The sequence below is a fragment of the Accipiter gentilis genome, chromosome 12, assembly GCF_929443795.1.
Source record: "Accipiter gentilis chromosome 12, bAccGen1.1, whole genome shotgun sequence".
Classification (NCBI taxonomy): domain Eukaryota; kingdom Metazoa; phylum Chordata; class Aves; order Accipitriformes; family Accipitridae; genus Astur; species Astur gentilis.
This window is the reverse complement of record NC_064891.1, coordinates 19,912,971-19,928,547: the sequence shown is the minus strand read 5'-3', so window position 1 is coordinate 19,928,547 and position 15,577 is coordinate 19,912,971. Positions and strand designations below refer to the sequence as shown.

The 15,577-nt window shown below is 43.3% G+C and overlaps 1 protein-coding gene across 1 annotated transcript; it reads right to left on the bottom strand.

Annotated features, from left to right (window-relative positions):
* Positions 1–3,274: 3,274 nt before the first annotated feature.
* RAB33B (RAB33B, member RAS oncogene family) lies at positions 3,275–12,487 on the bottom strand. The gene is made up of 2 exons (XM_049815008.1): positions 12,157–12,487; positions 3,275–6,202 (listed from the first exon to the last, which is right to left on the bottom strand). Exons 1-2 carry the CDS (start codon positions 12,406–12,408, stop codon positions 5,759–5,761), a joined length of 696 nt encoding a protein of 231 aa, XP_049670965.1. The 5' UTR covers positions 12,409–12,487; the 3' UTR covers positions 3,275–5,758.
* Between the last annotated feature and the right edge of the window lie 3,090 nt (positions 12,488–15,577).

Genomic DNA, 15,577 nt, shown 5'->3' with positions numbered 1-15,577 from the left:
ATTCTCTGGGAGCAAGTAACTACCTGAAGATTCTGATGGGGTGGTTGTTATTAGTTTTAAATGTGTAAACAAAGTCTGTTTTTGAACTCCACCTCTTAATGGAAACACAGACCGTGAGACCCAAGTGCACCAGGTTTCAAAATAAGATGCAAGCAGACAGGAATCCAAAACATGTGCCCCACCTCACCGTTTTTGTTGTTGTTGTTGTTTTAAGATTGTCCATTTATTTCAAAACCAATTTTATCATAATTAATTTTGGTGAAGAGAGAACAGGCTACTTCTTTTTGAATGTTTGGTGCTGGCAATACCAGCTCTCATACACCTGATAGTAAAGCGAGTTGCAAGTTCTGCTACCTCCCCCCCCCCCCCCCCCAAAAAAAAAAAAACCCAACAAAAAAAAGAGGGGAGGGGAGAGGGGGAAAGCAGCACATTTGTTAACTGCTGGGTTGCTTTCTGAGCTGGAGGGGGGTGAAGCTGCTATGTCTGCTGTAGCTAGAGGCACCAAACAGCCTTTTCCACTGAGGTGAGCGCAGCCCAAGCCTGGACCACTTCTGCTGGTACTGAAATCGTGTGTGCACTACTCAGCCTGCTTGCTCGGCGACTCTATCTGACATCCTTGCCCTTAGTTGCCACTACAAGCCATGTCTGTGGTCAGTGATCACCACTGTACCTGAGACCCCAGGCTTCAGTCACATTACATCAACCCCGGGTTGGTTTTCAGGGGTGAGAAGAACAGGATGGGGAGAGGATTATGAGTTCCTTGAAATGATCGTTGGTTTTGCTGGGAAATTTGCTTTTCATTCATTTTAAATGATTAACTAAGCATTCTATCATTCAAGATTCACATTAACCAGAGGTGATTCAGCAAAGGCAGAAAACCATACGTGTAGGTAATATGGGCACAGAGCAGGATTATGCACCCCAGTCAGTGTCCCTGGATGGGTAGCAGCTTTTACATGTGCCTGCCTTTGGGCTCTGGAAATATCTTCCTGAACTACAAGGAGCTGCCTTCAGCAAGTGCTTGAATAGGTGTCAGCCTCTGCGACGCTGATGTTGTAGCTGGGAGGCTGTACAGAGCCCAGCGAATTCCAGGACATCACTGGAAACCAGCAGCAATTCTTTCCTCCTCAATGTCTCTTCACAGCCCTCGCGTTCAGCTGGCTGAATGAAAGGCCTCCTTTGGGCCTCCAGTGTCAACAGATGGACACCCTCCCCCCCCCCCCCCCAACCAACCCTCAAACTCAAAATAGCATTTGGGGTTTTTTTTCCTGAGTCCTAGAGTAATGCCCATTTCTAATGTTATCTACAGCTTCAGATTTAAGATTACATGTTTGTGTTGAGTTGCATAGGAAACGAGACTGCCATTTTAAAAGTAACATTACTATTACTTCAAAATGACATGTGGCTCTACTTTTTAATCTGGGAATTGAGATGCTATGAAACATTGGTCAATGGCCTTGAAAGCAGGGCTCTGGGAAAAAAAAAATAAAAGACCATTAGAACTATATATTCACATGGAAGTGAAAACATTCACCGAGGGGAGAAGGCATATGACTGCCAATGAATTTATAAAAGCAGCAAGTTAGCAGATGATCAGTCAGGGAAAATGTTAGTGCAGGGTTACAATTTAAAGATGAAAATTGTGCTGCATCATACAGGATGAATCACAACTCTCTGACCAGCTGAAAAACAGAGTAGCTGCCCTCCCAGCACATGATCAAATGCTGGGGAAGACAAAGACAAAACCAGCAATTTTTGGTCCAAGAGTGCTCAAAGCCATAGGCAAGCATGACACTGATGAGTTTTGTCTTTACGCAAAGCTGCGGTGTTTCAGGGAAAACAGTTACTGATGTTTTTACTGCCGTCCGGTTTTGCAGATTCCAGGTGGGAAAGCCCCTGTGCGTGGCAGAGGAAGGTGGTAAAGGGCAAAGAGGGAGCAAGAGGCAGGGCTGCCTCTACCTTAACTCTTGTATGGACTCCCACGTTACTCCCTTCCATCAAAGTCAGAACTTAACTTATTCTTAGATCATTGAGCCATACTTTAGAGATGAAATAAGACTGAAGTGAAAGATAACACTCTAATTAGGGGTCCTCATCTACTCTCACTACATCCGGAAAGCCGTCCTTTAAAACTATGGGTTTATAAAGCTGGAAAAAAAATGACAAGGGTGGAGCTATATAATCTTTCAAATTCTTTAATGACTATGTACTTTAGACCCCTTACTGGATCAGCAATTTTTTGCTTTGGTGAGATTACAGTATACGTAAAATCCCCATGTATTCTGATCCTTCTTGGCTATAGCATCATGATGAAGACATGAGACATAAAAAAACCCAAAACAACAAGGAAACCCTAATGTCCAGCAAGTATATGCATGAACACTAGGACACATCTAGAGTTTGTATGTTGGCCTCTTGCCTTCCTAACTCGAAAGTCGCTTCCCTCCTAAGCGGTTTGATGTATCAATCCAGGACAAGGGCTCACAACTGCATCGCACTGTTGGTCGTCTACCGTGGTCCCTTCTGCTCATTCCCAGTGTCCAAAAGCAGAGGGTATACACGGACATGTTTTTAATCATTCAGTAGAATTATTGGCCTGTGTGCGTGGTGATGACTGCAATCATATTTAAAGACACAAATAATCTCTAAACGTGTTTTTCCTTTGTGTTTGTAATACACTATTAAGTGTGGAACTAGAAGAGGAGCACAACTAGGACAGTAGGGAAACGGTATATAACACAAATGATTTGAGAGTTCCTTTGTGGGGAAAGGGCTATGATATTTACCAAAAAGCCAGCTTAATTGGAATTGAAGCCTTGCTGTGCATGTGCATTCATACACATAGGGAAACCTGCGAGACTGACTTTTGAGGTAACACAGAAATCCCACTTGTATGTGAAGTTTAGAGCTTTTATTTCTGAACATGAGGTGAGACTAAGAGAAGAGTAGTGGAGAAGACTCCTTTAGCATCCTGACATACATTCAAGGGGCAGTAGTTCCTAGTTTTAAAACTGTTGTATCACTTCCCAGTCTTCTGGAATCTGAAATAAATCCCAAACATGCCTCTGAATCATCAGGTGGCTGCCACAGCTCAGAGTCATCGCAAGAAAGCACTGACAGTAGTCCAAGTACTGTGACAGTCTTCCACAAAACTGTAACCCACACATACAGAAACTAGAACTCCTTCTTCTCGCTGATAGGGGTTTTTTTTAATGGAATTTACCATAAGAAATTATATCATAATTCCTAGCACAATTATCGAAAACAAGTGATAACAGTTTGTGGCAAAGCCAGTTTATTAGGTCGCTGGGATTGTGTCTTGCCCTCCCCCCAACACATACAAAATAACCCAACTTTACAATTTGGTAAAGTGAAAATACATATACAAAGTGTTCAGTAATTTTGACATCAATTTTGTGGGCAGAACATTACCACTGAAAGCCAGGAAGCATACTGAATCCTGCATTAATAACCACATTACCTTTATGGCAGAACCATTAAAACATGCTTTGTGCTGAAGATGAAATTACATACTTAAACATTGCTTCCACACAGTTTTAATGACGAGGGCCCTTATTTACAGGTTGTGAATAACATAAAGCTTAACAAATTTGCAGATGGTTGATATCAAATTTAACAGTAACATTGTAGCTACATAATTTCCTTTACCTCAACCCCTAACCTGACTGACTGACTTTGGAATTCTTCATTCTGTTTTTTTAATTTAAAAACAAACAAACAAAAACCCAACATTTGCTGACATACTTATTATACAAATAGTTAAGATGGATCCTTTTGAGAAAAAGGATTAAGGACATGAGTGAAAAACAAATTGTCCAAGAGGACTGTAAACCATATTTATTTACAATAGTATACACATAAATTTAAGATCAATCCTTTTCTTAAAAAATCATTAAGGACACTAGTGTTAAAAAGCTGATTGTTTCTGAAAGGACTGTAAACCAAATTCTAGTCGTGTAAGGTTCAGAGTGAATACAAAAGTTCCCTTTTACAAATGTTTCCTAAATAAAATTACTGTCACAGTTGTAGCAGCTTTATACAGGAAAAAATACTACCTTTTGTTTAGATTCTTTTAAAGCATCTTAATCATATTAGACCAAATTGAATGCTCTTTCTAAATCTAGAAAAAAGTCAATGCATTTTTCTTTTGTCAGTATAACTTGCAATAGAATTACACCTTATTAATTGTAATAGTTTAAATAATATTAGTTACTGTGTTTCAATAATTTGTTTCTAATGTGATCACTAGGGTCGCAGCTTCTGAACTGGCCCTTTCGTAGTTTCCAGTCAGTATCACACACTACACATTGCAAATCAAAAATCTTCATTTTTACGTCAATTCCTTTAAAAACTAAGTCACAAAACATTGTTTGACATGGTATATGAAGTCACAGATTGTGTTCCATGGCTTACATTTCACTTTATGTAATTACGTGCAACCTAGCACCATTTTTATTATGAAACTTGACCTTCAGACAGAACTGAAATAAAATGGCTGCAGTTATGAGAACACACAAGGTTCTAGAGGAGTAATTTCCCTCATCTGACCCAACACATTACTAACTCACATTAGAAATGCCAAGGATGCCCCCCCATAGAGACACGACATTACACAAGCAGGTTGTAGCTCAAAAATCTGTAACAGATGATGTATTTGGCAGATTCTCTCCATATTTCAAGATCTATTTATTTTGTATTCAGAAGTATTTTTAGAAAGTCCCATATTCCTAACATTTTGTCCTAAGCATTTCTATCCCTAAAATATGTTAGCAAGTTAGTTGTAAAAAGCTTTTTCCAAGATATTTGAAAAGCATTCATTATCACCAAAATCCTCTGAAATCCCTACCTTTGAAAACCAGTATGCTTTTGCCAACTTCACTCAATCCTTTATTTACTTATCTGTTTTTACTTACCCTGGGACACTCAATTCCAATACAGCATCTTTAGAAATAAGTCCTCATTGAAGTTTCAGTAAGGTCAGAGCAGTTATGGACAGTTATAGTCCCAAATTTACCCCAAATCCTGTGCTACAGTACTTTCCGTAAGAAGGAATGCATAGTTTACTTTTACATGCTAATTATGAAAAATTAATGAAGTCTTAAGTATCAAATAATTGTCTAGAGGTAGGGACAAGTTTGTCAATTCTCTTACCATTGCCATGAAGAAACAGACAAAGTTTACAGTGGAATGACAAGCCAAAAGCTAGCAGTTTGCACCTACACTGGCAGCCCAAACTTTATCTGACAGTCCTGTTTTGTTTTTTTTTTTTTTTTTTTTTTGCTAGCAGTCACCAAATATTCCTTCATACACCAAAAATCTGCCTGCTCGCTGACCCAAAAATCAAGCTATCTGGCTGTCACAAAACACCTTCTCCTACATTATTCCAATGCAAGTAGCAACCAAAAAACTGGCTTACTATTTATAACCTTACCACAAATGATGAAAACAATCTCAGGCAGCAAGAGCTCAAGTAGAATTGCTTTGTCAAAACTTCACTTGAAAGTTTACTTTCCCATATATTTATAGTGAAACTTCAGTAATTCAGAAAGTACAGTTACAAAGTGCAAGAACATGAGATGGGCACATCCACACCAGGAAAAAAAAAAACACAAAAAACAACCACATTAAAGTGCCAAAGAGATTCGCTATAACTGCTACCAAAACCTGGAACTTTGCCAAGATCGTAATTTTGAAGCATTTGCAAACAAGACAAGGTGATAGCTGATAATAACATGATTTAACACCAGCAGGTCATGGCAGGTTTTGGTTCAGGCTTTATATGTATTTCATCGCGATCTGGGGGTTGACTAAGCATTAATGGCTTGTGACTTTTAAGCTTGTGAGCCAGTGTCATAAATATGGCCTCCACATGGTCATTGTCATTGGGGTTTTTGGCAGAGGTTTCAAACAATGGCATACTGTGAGTATCAGCAAACTTCTGGGCCAAGTCCGTAGGTACCTGAATAGCACTTCTCAGGTCACATTTATTTCCAACAAGAATCCGTGGTATATCATTGGCAAGAAGGTGCTGTTTGCATTCCTCTATCCATGATGGCAGACTGTGAAAACTGGCAATGTTTGTCATATCATATACAAACACAACAGCATGTACATTCCTGTAATAGTGCTGCACCATGCTCTTTCTGAAGCGCTCCTGGCCTGCCGTATCCCATAGCTGGATCTGAAAAAGGAAAGACAACGAGAGAAAAAAAATGTTTTATTACTCATGTTGGAAAATAATACAAATCACCTGTAGCTAGGGGAGTCACACGATCACATAAATCCACTCTTCTGAATTAATCATACTGAAAAGTTTGTGCTGAAGAAAACTGTTGCTTTTACACAATTTCAAAAACTTTTGCTTTCAAGGCTGCTCAGAACTGAAGCCAGGAAGAAACGATGATGCAACTTGATTACAAATGCAAATTTCTGAAAGTTTACTGGAGCATGTATTTTTAAAGACTTTTACAAAAACAAATCCTGAAGTCTGATGATACCACTTTTATCTGAAAAACAACATGTATTATTTCACAGCACAACTCTCAGCTGACATGATTTTTTTATTGCCAAAAATAACATCATCTTCCCCTAAAGTTTTGTTCTTAGCCAGAAGTTAACTGCCTATTGTGGTACCATATAAAAGTAGGAAGAAATCAAACCATGCATGAATAACACCACCACCAACAAAAACAGGACAAAGAAATCTTTCTCTGCAGTTTATCTATTGGAATCAAACCCTCCTGTGATGAACCTCTAACTTAAGCTTACTTAATGCTTAAACTAGGACCATACTGTGATTTGTAGTATCAAAGCATGCATAAAAGGCCGGGGGGGGGGGGGGGGGGGAAGCATAAACTCCCTGTTAGCTTAGCATGCTACTGTTGTTTCCAGGTACACATCATTCTATCCTAAATAGACCGAACATATTTGTTTGAAGCCTAGTCAGTGCAACAGACAAAAAAACCACTCAGAACAACTGAGATGCTTTCAAACTTCTCGGGTCCAGATTAAAACAAAACAAAACAAGCCTTGAAGCAAGCACAAGCAGATGTAAGCAATAATAAAAAACTTTAAATGCATCGATCATCCTGGTATAATGGAAGCTTGGAGTACTCAGATGCATAGAGTACACTACAGAATTGTGCACTTATCAGACACAGTGATATTTTAACAAATTTGCTCTCCAGGAGACATGGGACTGCAATATACAGCAGTCAGAGCCAGTTCACCTACAATGCTAGATTAACTGTACACTGTAAGAAATAAACTAGTGTGTGGCTCTTATCACACACACCTTAGTGATGGTGTTAACACTGAAAGACAACATTCAATTTCTTGGATCCAACCTGAGTCCTAGCTTCCTGTCTGTCCTGTACAGCTGATCCCTGACGGCTGGGGCAGTTTGATTAGTACTTCAGCTTTTTACTTTTGAGCAGAAAATGTCAGAAAGAAATGTCTCCTCCCTGGGAACAAAAGGAGAGGTTTTTTTCAGACTCAGAATTCAAGGAATCTTAAATGTTCTGTAAACCATGAAGGTAAAATTTAAAATTCAATCTGTTCTCATGACAGGTACAGACTATATCTTCCCTTGATGAACTCGTTCTCCCATTACCATAGTTCTGCATTCCTTTGATCCAAATGTTTCAGTAAAACTTATTTAGAAATTGCAAGTGTCTTGAAAGTTGCCTTGTTTACCATTTTTACCAGTGACTTTGATATTAAAAAAAAGGAAGCCCAAGTGCCAGGGAAATTTGCTTATGGCTAGAAGCTAAGGTCCATCACTGATAGAGAGGAGGATTACAGTGTCACATCAAATTTTTTTTGAAAGCTAGAACAGTAGAAATAGGGTGAAACTTCTGAATAGAAGCAGATGCAAGTCTTGATAACGGTGACTAATAATAAAGACTTTTCCTGTAAGTACAGGATTCATCAGTTTAGAAATTATTAACACGGATGATGATCCAGATACACGAGTCAATCACAGGACATTATGAATCACTAGTGTGATAGAGTGAAGGAAAAAGAATAAGTGATGTTTCAGGATGGTGTGACTTTTTCGGCAATATTATGTTCAACCCTGGTCACCCATCCTCGAGAAAAACTCAGATTGGAGCAGGTGAAAATGGCAGTTACTGGTTTCATCAGGGGAACTAAGAATTTACAGAACATCAGAACAGCTTGGCTTCTGTAGCCTAGTCCAGTTATCTGCAGCTTCTGATCCACAGACCTACAAAGATCTATGTGCTGCTTCTAAAAGAGTCATTAAGATTATTAAGAAAAGCAAGGCAAGTCACCCTACCCTTTGATCGCAGAAAATGGTAGTCAGTTGCAATCCATCTCATTTTAGAGCAAATATCCGCTTTTTGCCAATGGTATTACACTTTAAACACAATTGACTGCATCTCCATGGTCTGTTAAAAAAACAGTCTAGACAATCAGATTAAATATGGGCACCTAAGTTTGGGTAAGATTAATTCACCTACCCAGGTGAGAGATACTTCTAGTTCTATGTACGTATAAAACATTATGAAGACTCATTATGAAAATATCAAGAGACTTATGGAAAATTCTCATTAATTTGGAATTTGACAAATCAAAGAGAAAAGAAGGAAGCACAGACTTAAGTAATCCTTACGGTCAGACAACATAATGTTAAGGAATCACTATAGATAATCTTGGAAAATGCTGGATCAAATTAATGTAAAAAGAGGGAGCTCATTTTCACAGGCAGCTGTGAGCTTATACTTCTCTCCCCACCTCATTCACAGAGCAGAAATCAGTCATGCTTCAGTCAAGCACAGATCCGCAAGTCTATTGCCAGCCTTGGGTAGAGAAGGGGAAATTAAATTAAAGGTAAACATATCTTCAAAGCTCAGCTTGAACTACAGTTCCTCCTAAATTTTATTTAGACGCAGCTTTCAAGCTTGAAGGGTTATTATCTCAAATTAAAAATGTTAATATTCTTGGCATGGAATCATTTGTAGTGAGAGGCAAATCCTTCCCCACAATTGAAAATTTCACACTTTAGAAGTTGCTTTTTTCCTCTTACCAGGTGAACTTGAGGAGACCATTCCATTTCTGCCCCCCCCCAATATTTGCTCCACTGAAAAACAACACTGAAAACGTTCATGTTAATAATGTTAATCCATCAATGCACATCTAAGATTACTGTTTCATTATTAGCTCAATACCATCCATCTTCAAGGGAGCACATTTTTTATAATAGCGCTTTAAAACGTGTGATTTGAAAACTTGGTTTAACAGCATAATTCAGGTAATAAAACTGTGGACAGAATCACTTCATCACACTCCCTACGAAAGACAAATGGTACTTAAATATATTGACTCAGCTATCACCTCCCACCTTCTGACTCCTTTTTGTGGATCCAGAGAGGCTGTTTTCTAAACAAGGACTCCCTCAGCATGAGTGGTTTATAACACGCTGGTAAAAACATAACTGGCCTTTATAAAGATAAAATGCGTCCTTTGACAAGATATGGGAAAAAAAAAGAACCCAACTTGAAGAGCTCAAAGATATAGAACATGATGTTTGGACTTTCTTCTTTGAATTTCATTTGCATCCTTTGCTCTTTTAATGTAGGTCACTAAAGAGTGACATCATTGTTTTCTTCGATTTTCAATGCTTAGATCAATGTAGGAAGAGGAAAATTTAGAATGCAAAAAATTAATTTGTGGAAAATCTTGATTTATTCACCACATCTAGGCTTCGGTGTTTCATACGAAGCTGTTAGCCTACTGTACAAGCTACAAAGGAATACACTTGCCCCTACGTCTTGGAATTCTACATAACTCCTGTGTGGGAGACCCCCGGCAAGAAGAACTGTGCTCGTGTTCCTGCCAATGACACAGCATTTTTCCAGATGCGAGGGAAACGCTCGGTACTGTAGCAGCACAAGAATGACCATCCAGCTGGCTGGGGGAAGGGAGAAGAGAGAAAGAGAAGACACTACTTTATAATCTCCTTCAATGCAAGAGGAAAAATTCCCTCAGGGCACAGCAAGAACAGCAGTAATTCAATTCAGCTGAGCTTCTCTCCTTCCTGGTTCAACAGGCATTGCTGGAGCTCACTGCTACAAGCAAGAAAGGTGAAGATGAGCGAGAGGAGGTGGCAAAAAGCCCCAAACTGGTGCATACTTGATGACACACAGCATCCCCCCAAGAGCTAGAGTCCTGGCCATAATGATGTTTATTCCTTTTAAAGCTGAAACAGAACTTCCCATAAAACAATGTCTCTCAAAAGAGCCCCCTTTGGTTCTCCGCCTCCCTCAACCAGAACTGGTATATTCAACAGGTAATATTCTCAAGAAAACAGCAAAACAACCTACCACAACATATATAACAAAATGGCACAATAACCTATGCAAAGCATCTCAGAACTGTGGATTAGGCTATATTCTTCACTTCTCTCCAACAACGGCCAGGCATAATCCAGAGGTGGTGAAAATGCCAGTCAATAAGATGGTGCTGACAAGAAGACATCCCTCAGGAGGTTCTCTCCTCCGTCATGGATAGCAACAGACCAAGGAGTACAAATCTCAGCTGTTAGCCAAAGAAGTGCTATTCAATGGTTTTATAAAGAAAAAGTGTAACAAAGCCTCTTACTCATTTTTCTTTTTTAGTTAAAAGGAAGGATATGAGGCGAAAAAAAACCACAAGAGAAGGAAAGCAAATGGACTTATATGCCCTCCACAATTTCTTTAATCAGTAAGCAAGGAAAAAACTATAGCTTTCAGCTGTAATTACTGTAAGCTGTAATTACAAAAGCCAGTGGTAATAAATGCAAAAGTACAATTCCAAGTCTACTGTTACTCCATTATTAAACTTTGCTCATAGAAACAAACTGTAATACCAAAGTAGAAGGGGATTCTGTTTAAAACCATGTTACACCTATTAAACAAACTGCATTTGTAAGCAGCTAGGAGTCTAATCTGCAAATGACTGTTAGGATCACCACTGGCATTTATGTATCTACGAGGCAGACTAGGTATATTTCATATACTTTTAAAAATTTGCTTTACAGTGCAGAGAAGGGAAAAGAGCTTGTTTTTCCTCCTATCCAAGTTTTCACTAAATTTAGTTTTGTAAGACTAAGCTTCAGCTAAACCTATAATCAGAATAAAGACCAACAGTCAAATGTGAGCTAGGTATCCAACCTGTCACTGTCCAGTTCTGTACCCCATTTGCCTAAACATGCAGCAATCTTAACAGAACCCTAAAAAAAAAAAAAAAAAAAAAAAAAAAAAAAATCAGAAGTTGTAACACATTGCTATCACTGACACAGCAGTTCGCTCCTGAAAGATGTTCAATTTCTTCTTAAGGGGATATTTTTAAAGCAAAACGCTCTTGACAGTGGCATCTGCGTAGCTTTCTGGACTTGAAGGTTAAACCAATTAAGTGTGATTCTTGACAAACACAGGAGCAGAATTTCTGGAAGGCAACAAGCTACTGACGCTGGGCACGGCCAACGCTAAAATACTGGTAAGACAGACATCTACCTAGAAGTCCATTTTAAGGAGTAGTTATCGATCAACACCTGCCAAAAGCTGTGCAAAGGTTTGGCCTACGGTGGGAATTCTTCACCATCACAGAAACCTGCACAGGAATTCTATTTCCACCAGAAGCAAGGCAAAGTAGCTTTAAACGAAGTTGTAGAGCAGACACAGCCGAGGCTACCGGCTACGCGACCCAACCACAGTGCACTTCTGGGGTATGGAAGCGTGACACGAGAGCCTACGAACCCTGCCGTGCAGCACCACACCTGCCAGGGCCACCGCGATGCCCAGTCCTCACGCCGACCCCCCGGGCCTTCGGAGGGAAGGCCCTGCAGGCGCTGGCAGAGGCTCACCAGCCCCGGCCCGTCAGCACCCGCATCTTCCTCTCCTCCCGCTTCTCCCGCTCTCCCGGCCGCCGCCGTACCAGGCCCGGCCCGCTCCCTCCTGTCAGCAGCTGGGTCGGGGGAGGGGGGTAAGGCCGGCCCGCAGGGCGGGCGGAGGCCGGCACCGGGCAGCGCTCCCAGCGCCGGCGGCCTCGCCCGGGGCTCTCGCAGGGCCCGCTCACGGGGGCGGGGAGGGGGCCGATCCCCGCTCCCGCCCTCTCGCCCCGTCCCGGCGGTACCTTGATGCGCTCGCCGTCGATGGTAACGGCGCGCTCGCGGAAGTCCACGCCGATGGTGGCCTCGGTGCGCTGGGGGAAGCGGCCGGCGCAGAAGCGGTAGGTGAGGCACGTCTTCCCCACGTTGGAGTCCCCGATGACGATGATCTTGAAGATGCGGGAGCGGGCGGGGGGCAGCCCGCCGCCGGCGACCGCGCCGCTGCTCGTCAGGCTCAGCTCCAGCGAGGACTCCAGGTCGGCCGCCGCGGCCATCATCGCTCCGGGGGCGGGGGGGGCGCGACACGGGACGGACACCGGGCGGAGCGCCTCGGGGACGGGGACGGGGACGGCGACGGCGACGCGACCGCCCCGCTCTCCTCCCTCCCTCCCTCCCTCCCTCCCGCGCGGCGCAGGGGCCGCGCGCCCCGCGGTCCGTTAAACCGCCGCCCCGGGGAAGAAACGGCCGCCCACAGCGCCCGCGCGCGCCGCCGCCGGGACGCGCCAACCTCCACGTCACGGCGCCTCGCCCCGTCCCCGCCTCATCAGCTTGGGAGCGGCCCCGCGGGGAGATCTCGCGAGAGGCGGGGTGCGCGAGCGGCCGCCGGGGGGAGCCCCTCGCCCGCGGTCCGTGAGGCGGCGGGCCGGGAAGCCGGGGCCCAGCTTCGCGGAGGGGTGTGGGGGGGAACGGCAGCTTCCCCGTGCCGCCGCGTCGCCGGTTTTGTGGCGGTTCCTCGCGCACCGACGGGGGCTCGGGAAGCGGGGTGTGCCCGCAAGCCCCGGCCAGGCGCCCCTGAGAGAAGCGGGCTGCCCCTTCCCGCCTGTGCCCGGGGAGCACCTCCGCCGGCGGGTTGCATTTGTCGGGGCTTTACGTGGATGACGAATAAACGCAGGCAAGAGGCCTAGGCGGCGTGCCCGAAATGAGAGGAGGAAGGCCGGGATCTCTGAGGAAGGATGTTTTTAATGGCGGGGGGCATTTTCTGTGGTAGTTTTGTGAGTCAAGCTGGTGGCGTGATGCCGGCGGGCCCAGGCCTCTGGCTCGGGCGCTGACGAACTTGGCAGTTCCCCAGGCCGGGGGCTGCTGCGGGGCAGCCTGCCCGTGGTGCTCGGCAGGCGTTCTGTGGAGGCTGCGTGTGCGCGCTGTGGGGTGGCAAGGGGCGAGCGGATCTTGGCCAACCCCTGTGCCCTTGCTGCGCGCCAGCCTGACCGTTCTGCTGTCATTTACAGTAATGAGACCGCAGCAAGTTCATCCCTGACAGGGGAGACACGTGGACCAAAAGTGATTGACGTGTCTCACCACGGGCGGGGAAGTATGGCATTGCCATAAGAATCTGTTAATAAACTCACCAAGGGCATCAACCTAGGAGAGAGGTAGGATGGAGACATCAAGCTTAAGCAATGCCAGCCAGCAAAAAAATCTTTAAAGAGTTTAACCCCTACACTGTAAAGCAAATGTAGATTGCAGTAATTGAGAGAACTCTTACCCTAACAGTGGCTCTCTCGCCTACAGACTGATAGCTGAGCCAGGATTCCTAAGGTTTGGATCAGATACCTAATAATAGCCATTGGGAGTCCTCCTCTTTATCCTTTTATGCATGCTTCCAACCACTCGGGCCTTCTGCCTGCACAAATAAGAATTGTTATCCTTGGATCATTGCTTCCTGTAGAGCAACTGTCATGTGGTTGAAGGATAGCGCTTTGACCAGCCTGTCATTGCTGATACGTAAAAACAATGGGCTAGATTAAATAAAACACCCTGAGTTCAGAGCAACTTCAGTTACAGTGCCCATCTTAGTTCTTGTTACTCCTTCCCCCTCCCTCGGACCAACCTAATGGAAGATTGCAGAGAAGCACCTCCACCCTGTAGTCCTCTTCTGAGAGAAGATGCTTTCATTTATGCTGTCAAGTAATTTATTTGCCCATCTGTCAAAGAGGAGGAGTAATTTTGTTCCAGTGTGCAAGTAAGATTAAAGGAAGGCAAGGAGGTTGCACCACCCTTGAGTTCTTACTGTCCCTTCTACAGAATTGTTCTTTTTTGCAGCCAGAATGTAAAATGTGTTTGGATGAGGAGAGGGAGCACAAGCAATCATGTCTCTATAGCCTAATGATTAAAGAAGTAGATAAATCCTAATTCTAGTGGGGGATGCTGTGATTTGGGCTCTGGCTAGCATGCTAAAAGGAGACTTTAAACAGCTGTTTGGCAAGGGTCTGCCTACCGCTCATTTAGCTGAGTTTGACCTAGGTTATGCCAAGAGGGCCAAAGTGAGTTATAATTAGATCTGAGCTCTTCAACAGCTCTTAACATCTTTTATTTCAACAACTAAGATTTTAAATGGCAGAATCTATACACCATCTAGTGGCCAAAGGCATTCTTACTCATTAAATTTTTATACTCTTGCTAATTTTACACTGACACCCCCAACACCTTGCCTGTGAATTTGCCTCTCAATACTGACAACAGCCACCCTAGTTTCTGTTTTGTTAGCCATAAGACAGGCAGAACCACCTTCAAGGGGATGCTCTGGAACACAGCAGAAAGAATGGACTTGAAGTAAATACCTTCTGAGAGTTTAAATATTCTCCCAGATGTGGACAATATGTAAAGATTTTGCTCAGGGTTTCTGGGTACAGAAAGTGAAGTACTCTTTACTGAAAGAGTAAAGTACTCTTTACTTAAAAGAAGGCACGGTTCTTCCAGGGGACAAAATAAAATCCTGAGTGCAGTTAATGAAGCTCCTCACTCACTTCAGGTTTCTTAGTAGTACTCAGTGTTTGCCCGCTTGTCTTGCAGCAGCTTGCCTTAGCTTGAGCTAGTGAACGTACAAAGGGGAAATTTAACTGTCCTTTTTGAACTTCCCTATTACTCCAGTCATAAGACTTCCTGATCAGCCTTAACAAATCAGTAAGAAATCAGTGATTTGGCATGAGACCACTTCACCCATCCCACCCGTTCCTCCTTTCTCCAGTAAAGCTGTCCCTCCAGAGCAGGAGTTTTGGGGGAAGGTGGCTTCCCATCGAGAGGCCAGCAGTCACTGTCTGTTCTGCGCTTGGTAGCCTGATGCCACTGCCCTTCCGAATTGTGGTAAGATGGAGATGGAAAAGTCGGTTGATTTACATGGGCAGATACATGCAAACTTTCATAGTTTCAGCCAGAATTCCTAAGCTGTGTAGAGATTGCTTAAGTCTCTAAGTTGTGTACGTGACAAAATTCCAGTGTGTCAAAACAGAATTTTTTCATTGGAATGTATTTTTCGTGACTAAAATTCTCCCAGGAGAGTGTTCTGTGATTCAGAATGGCATGTCTAGTCAGACCCAGAGCAGGAAAGTAGAAATAGGTGATGGCTAAAATGCATCAGATCCAGAAAATCCAATTTCAGTTTTCAGTCCCATCACAGGGACTTGACCCAGGGTCTCGCATACTGGGTCAATGCCCCAAGGACGGGGTGTC

Bases quoted from the DNA above. Each gene is read 5' to 3' on its own strand.
- RAB33B (XM_049815008.1), bottom strand. From the start codon at position 12,408: ATGATGGCCGCGGCGGCCGACCTGGAGTCCTCGCTGGAGCTGAGCCTG. The intron at 6,203-12,156 runs GTACCGCCGGGA...TTCCTTTTTCAG, and splicing joins TCGACGGCGAGCGCATCAAG to ATCCAGCTATGGGATACGGC.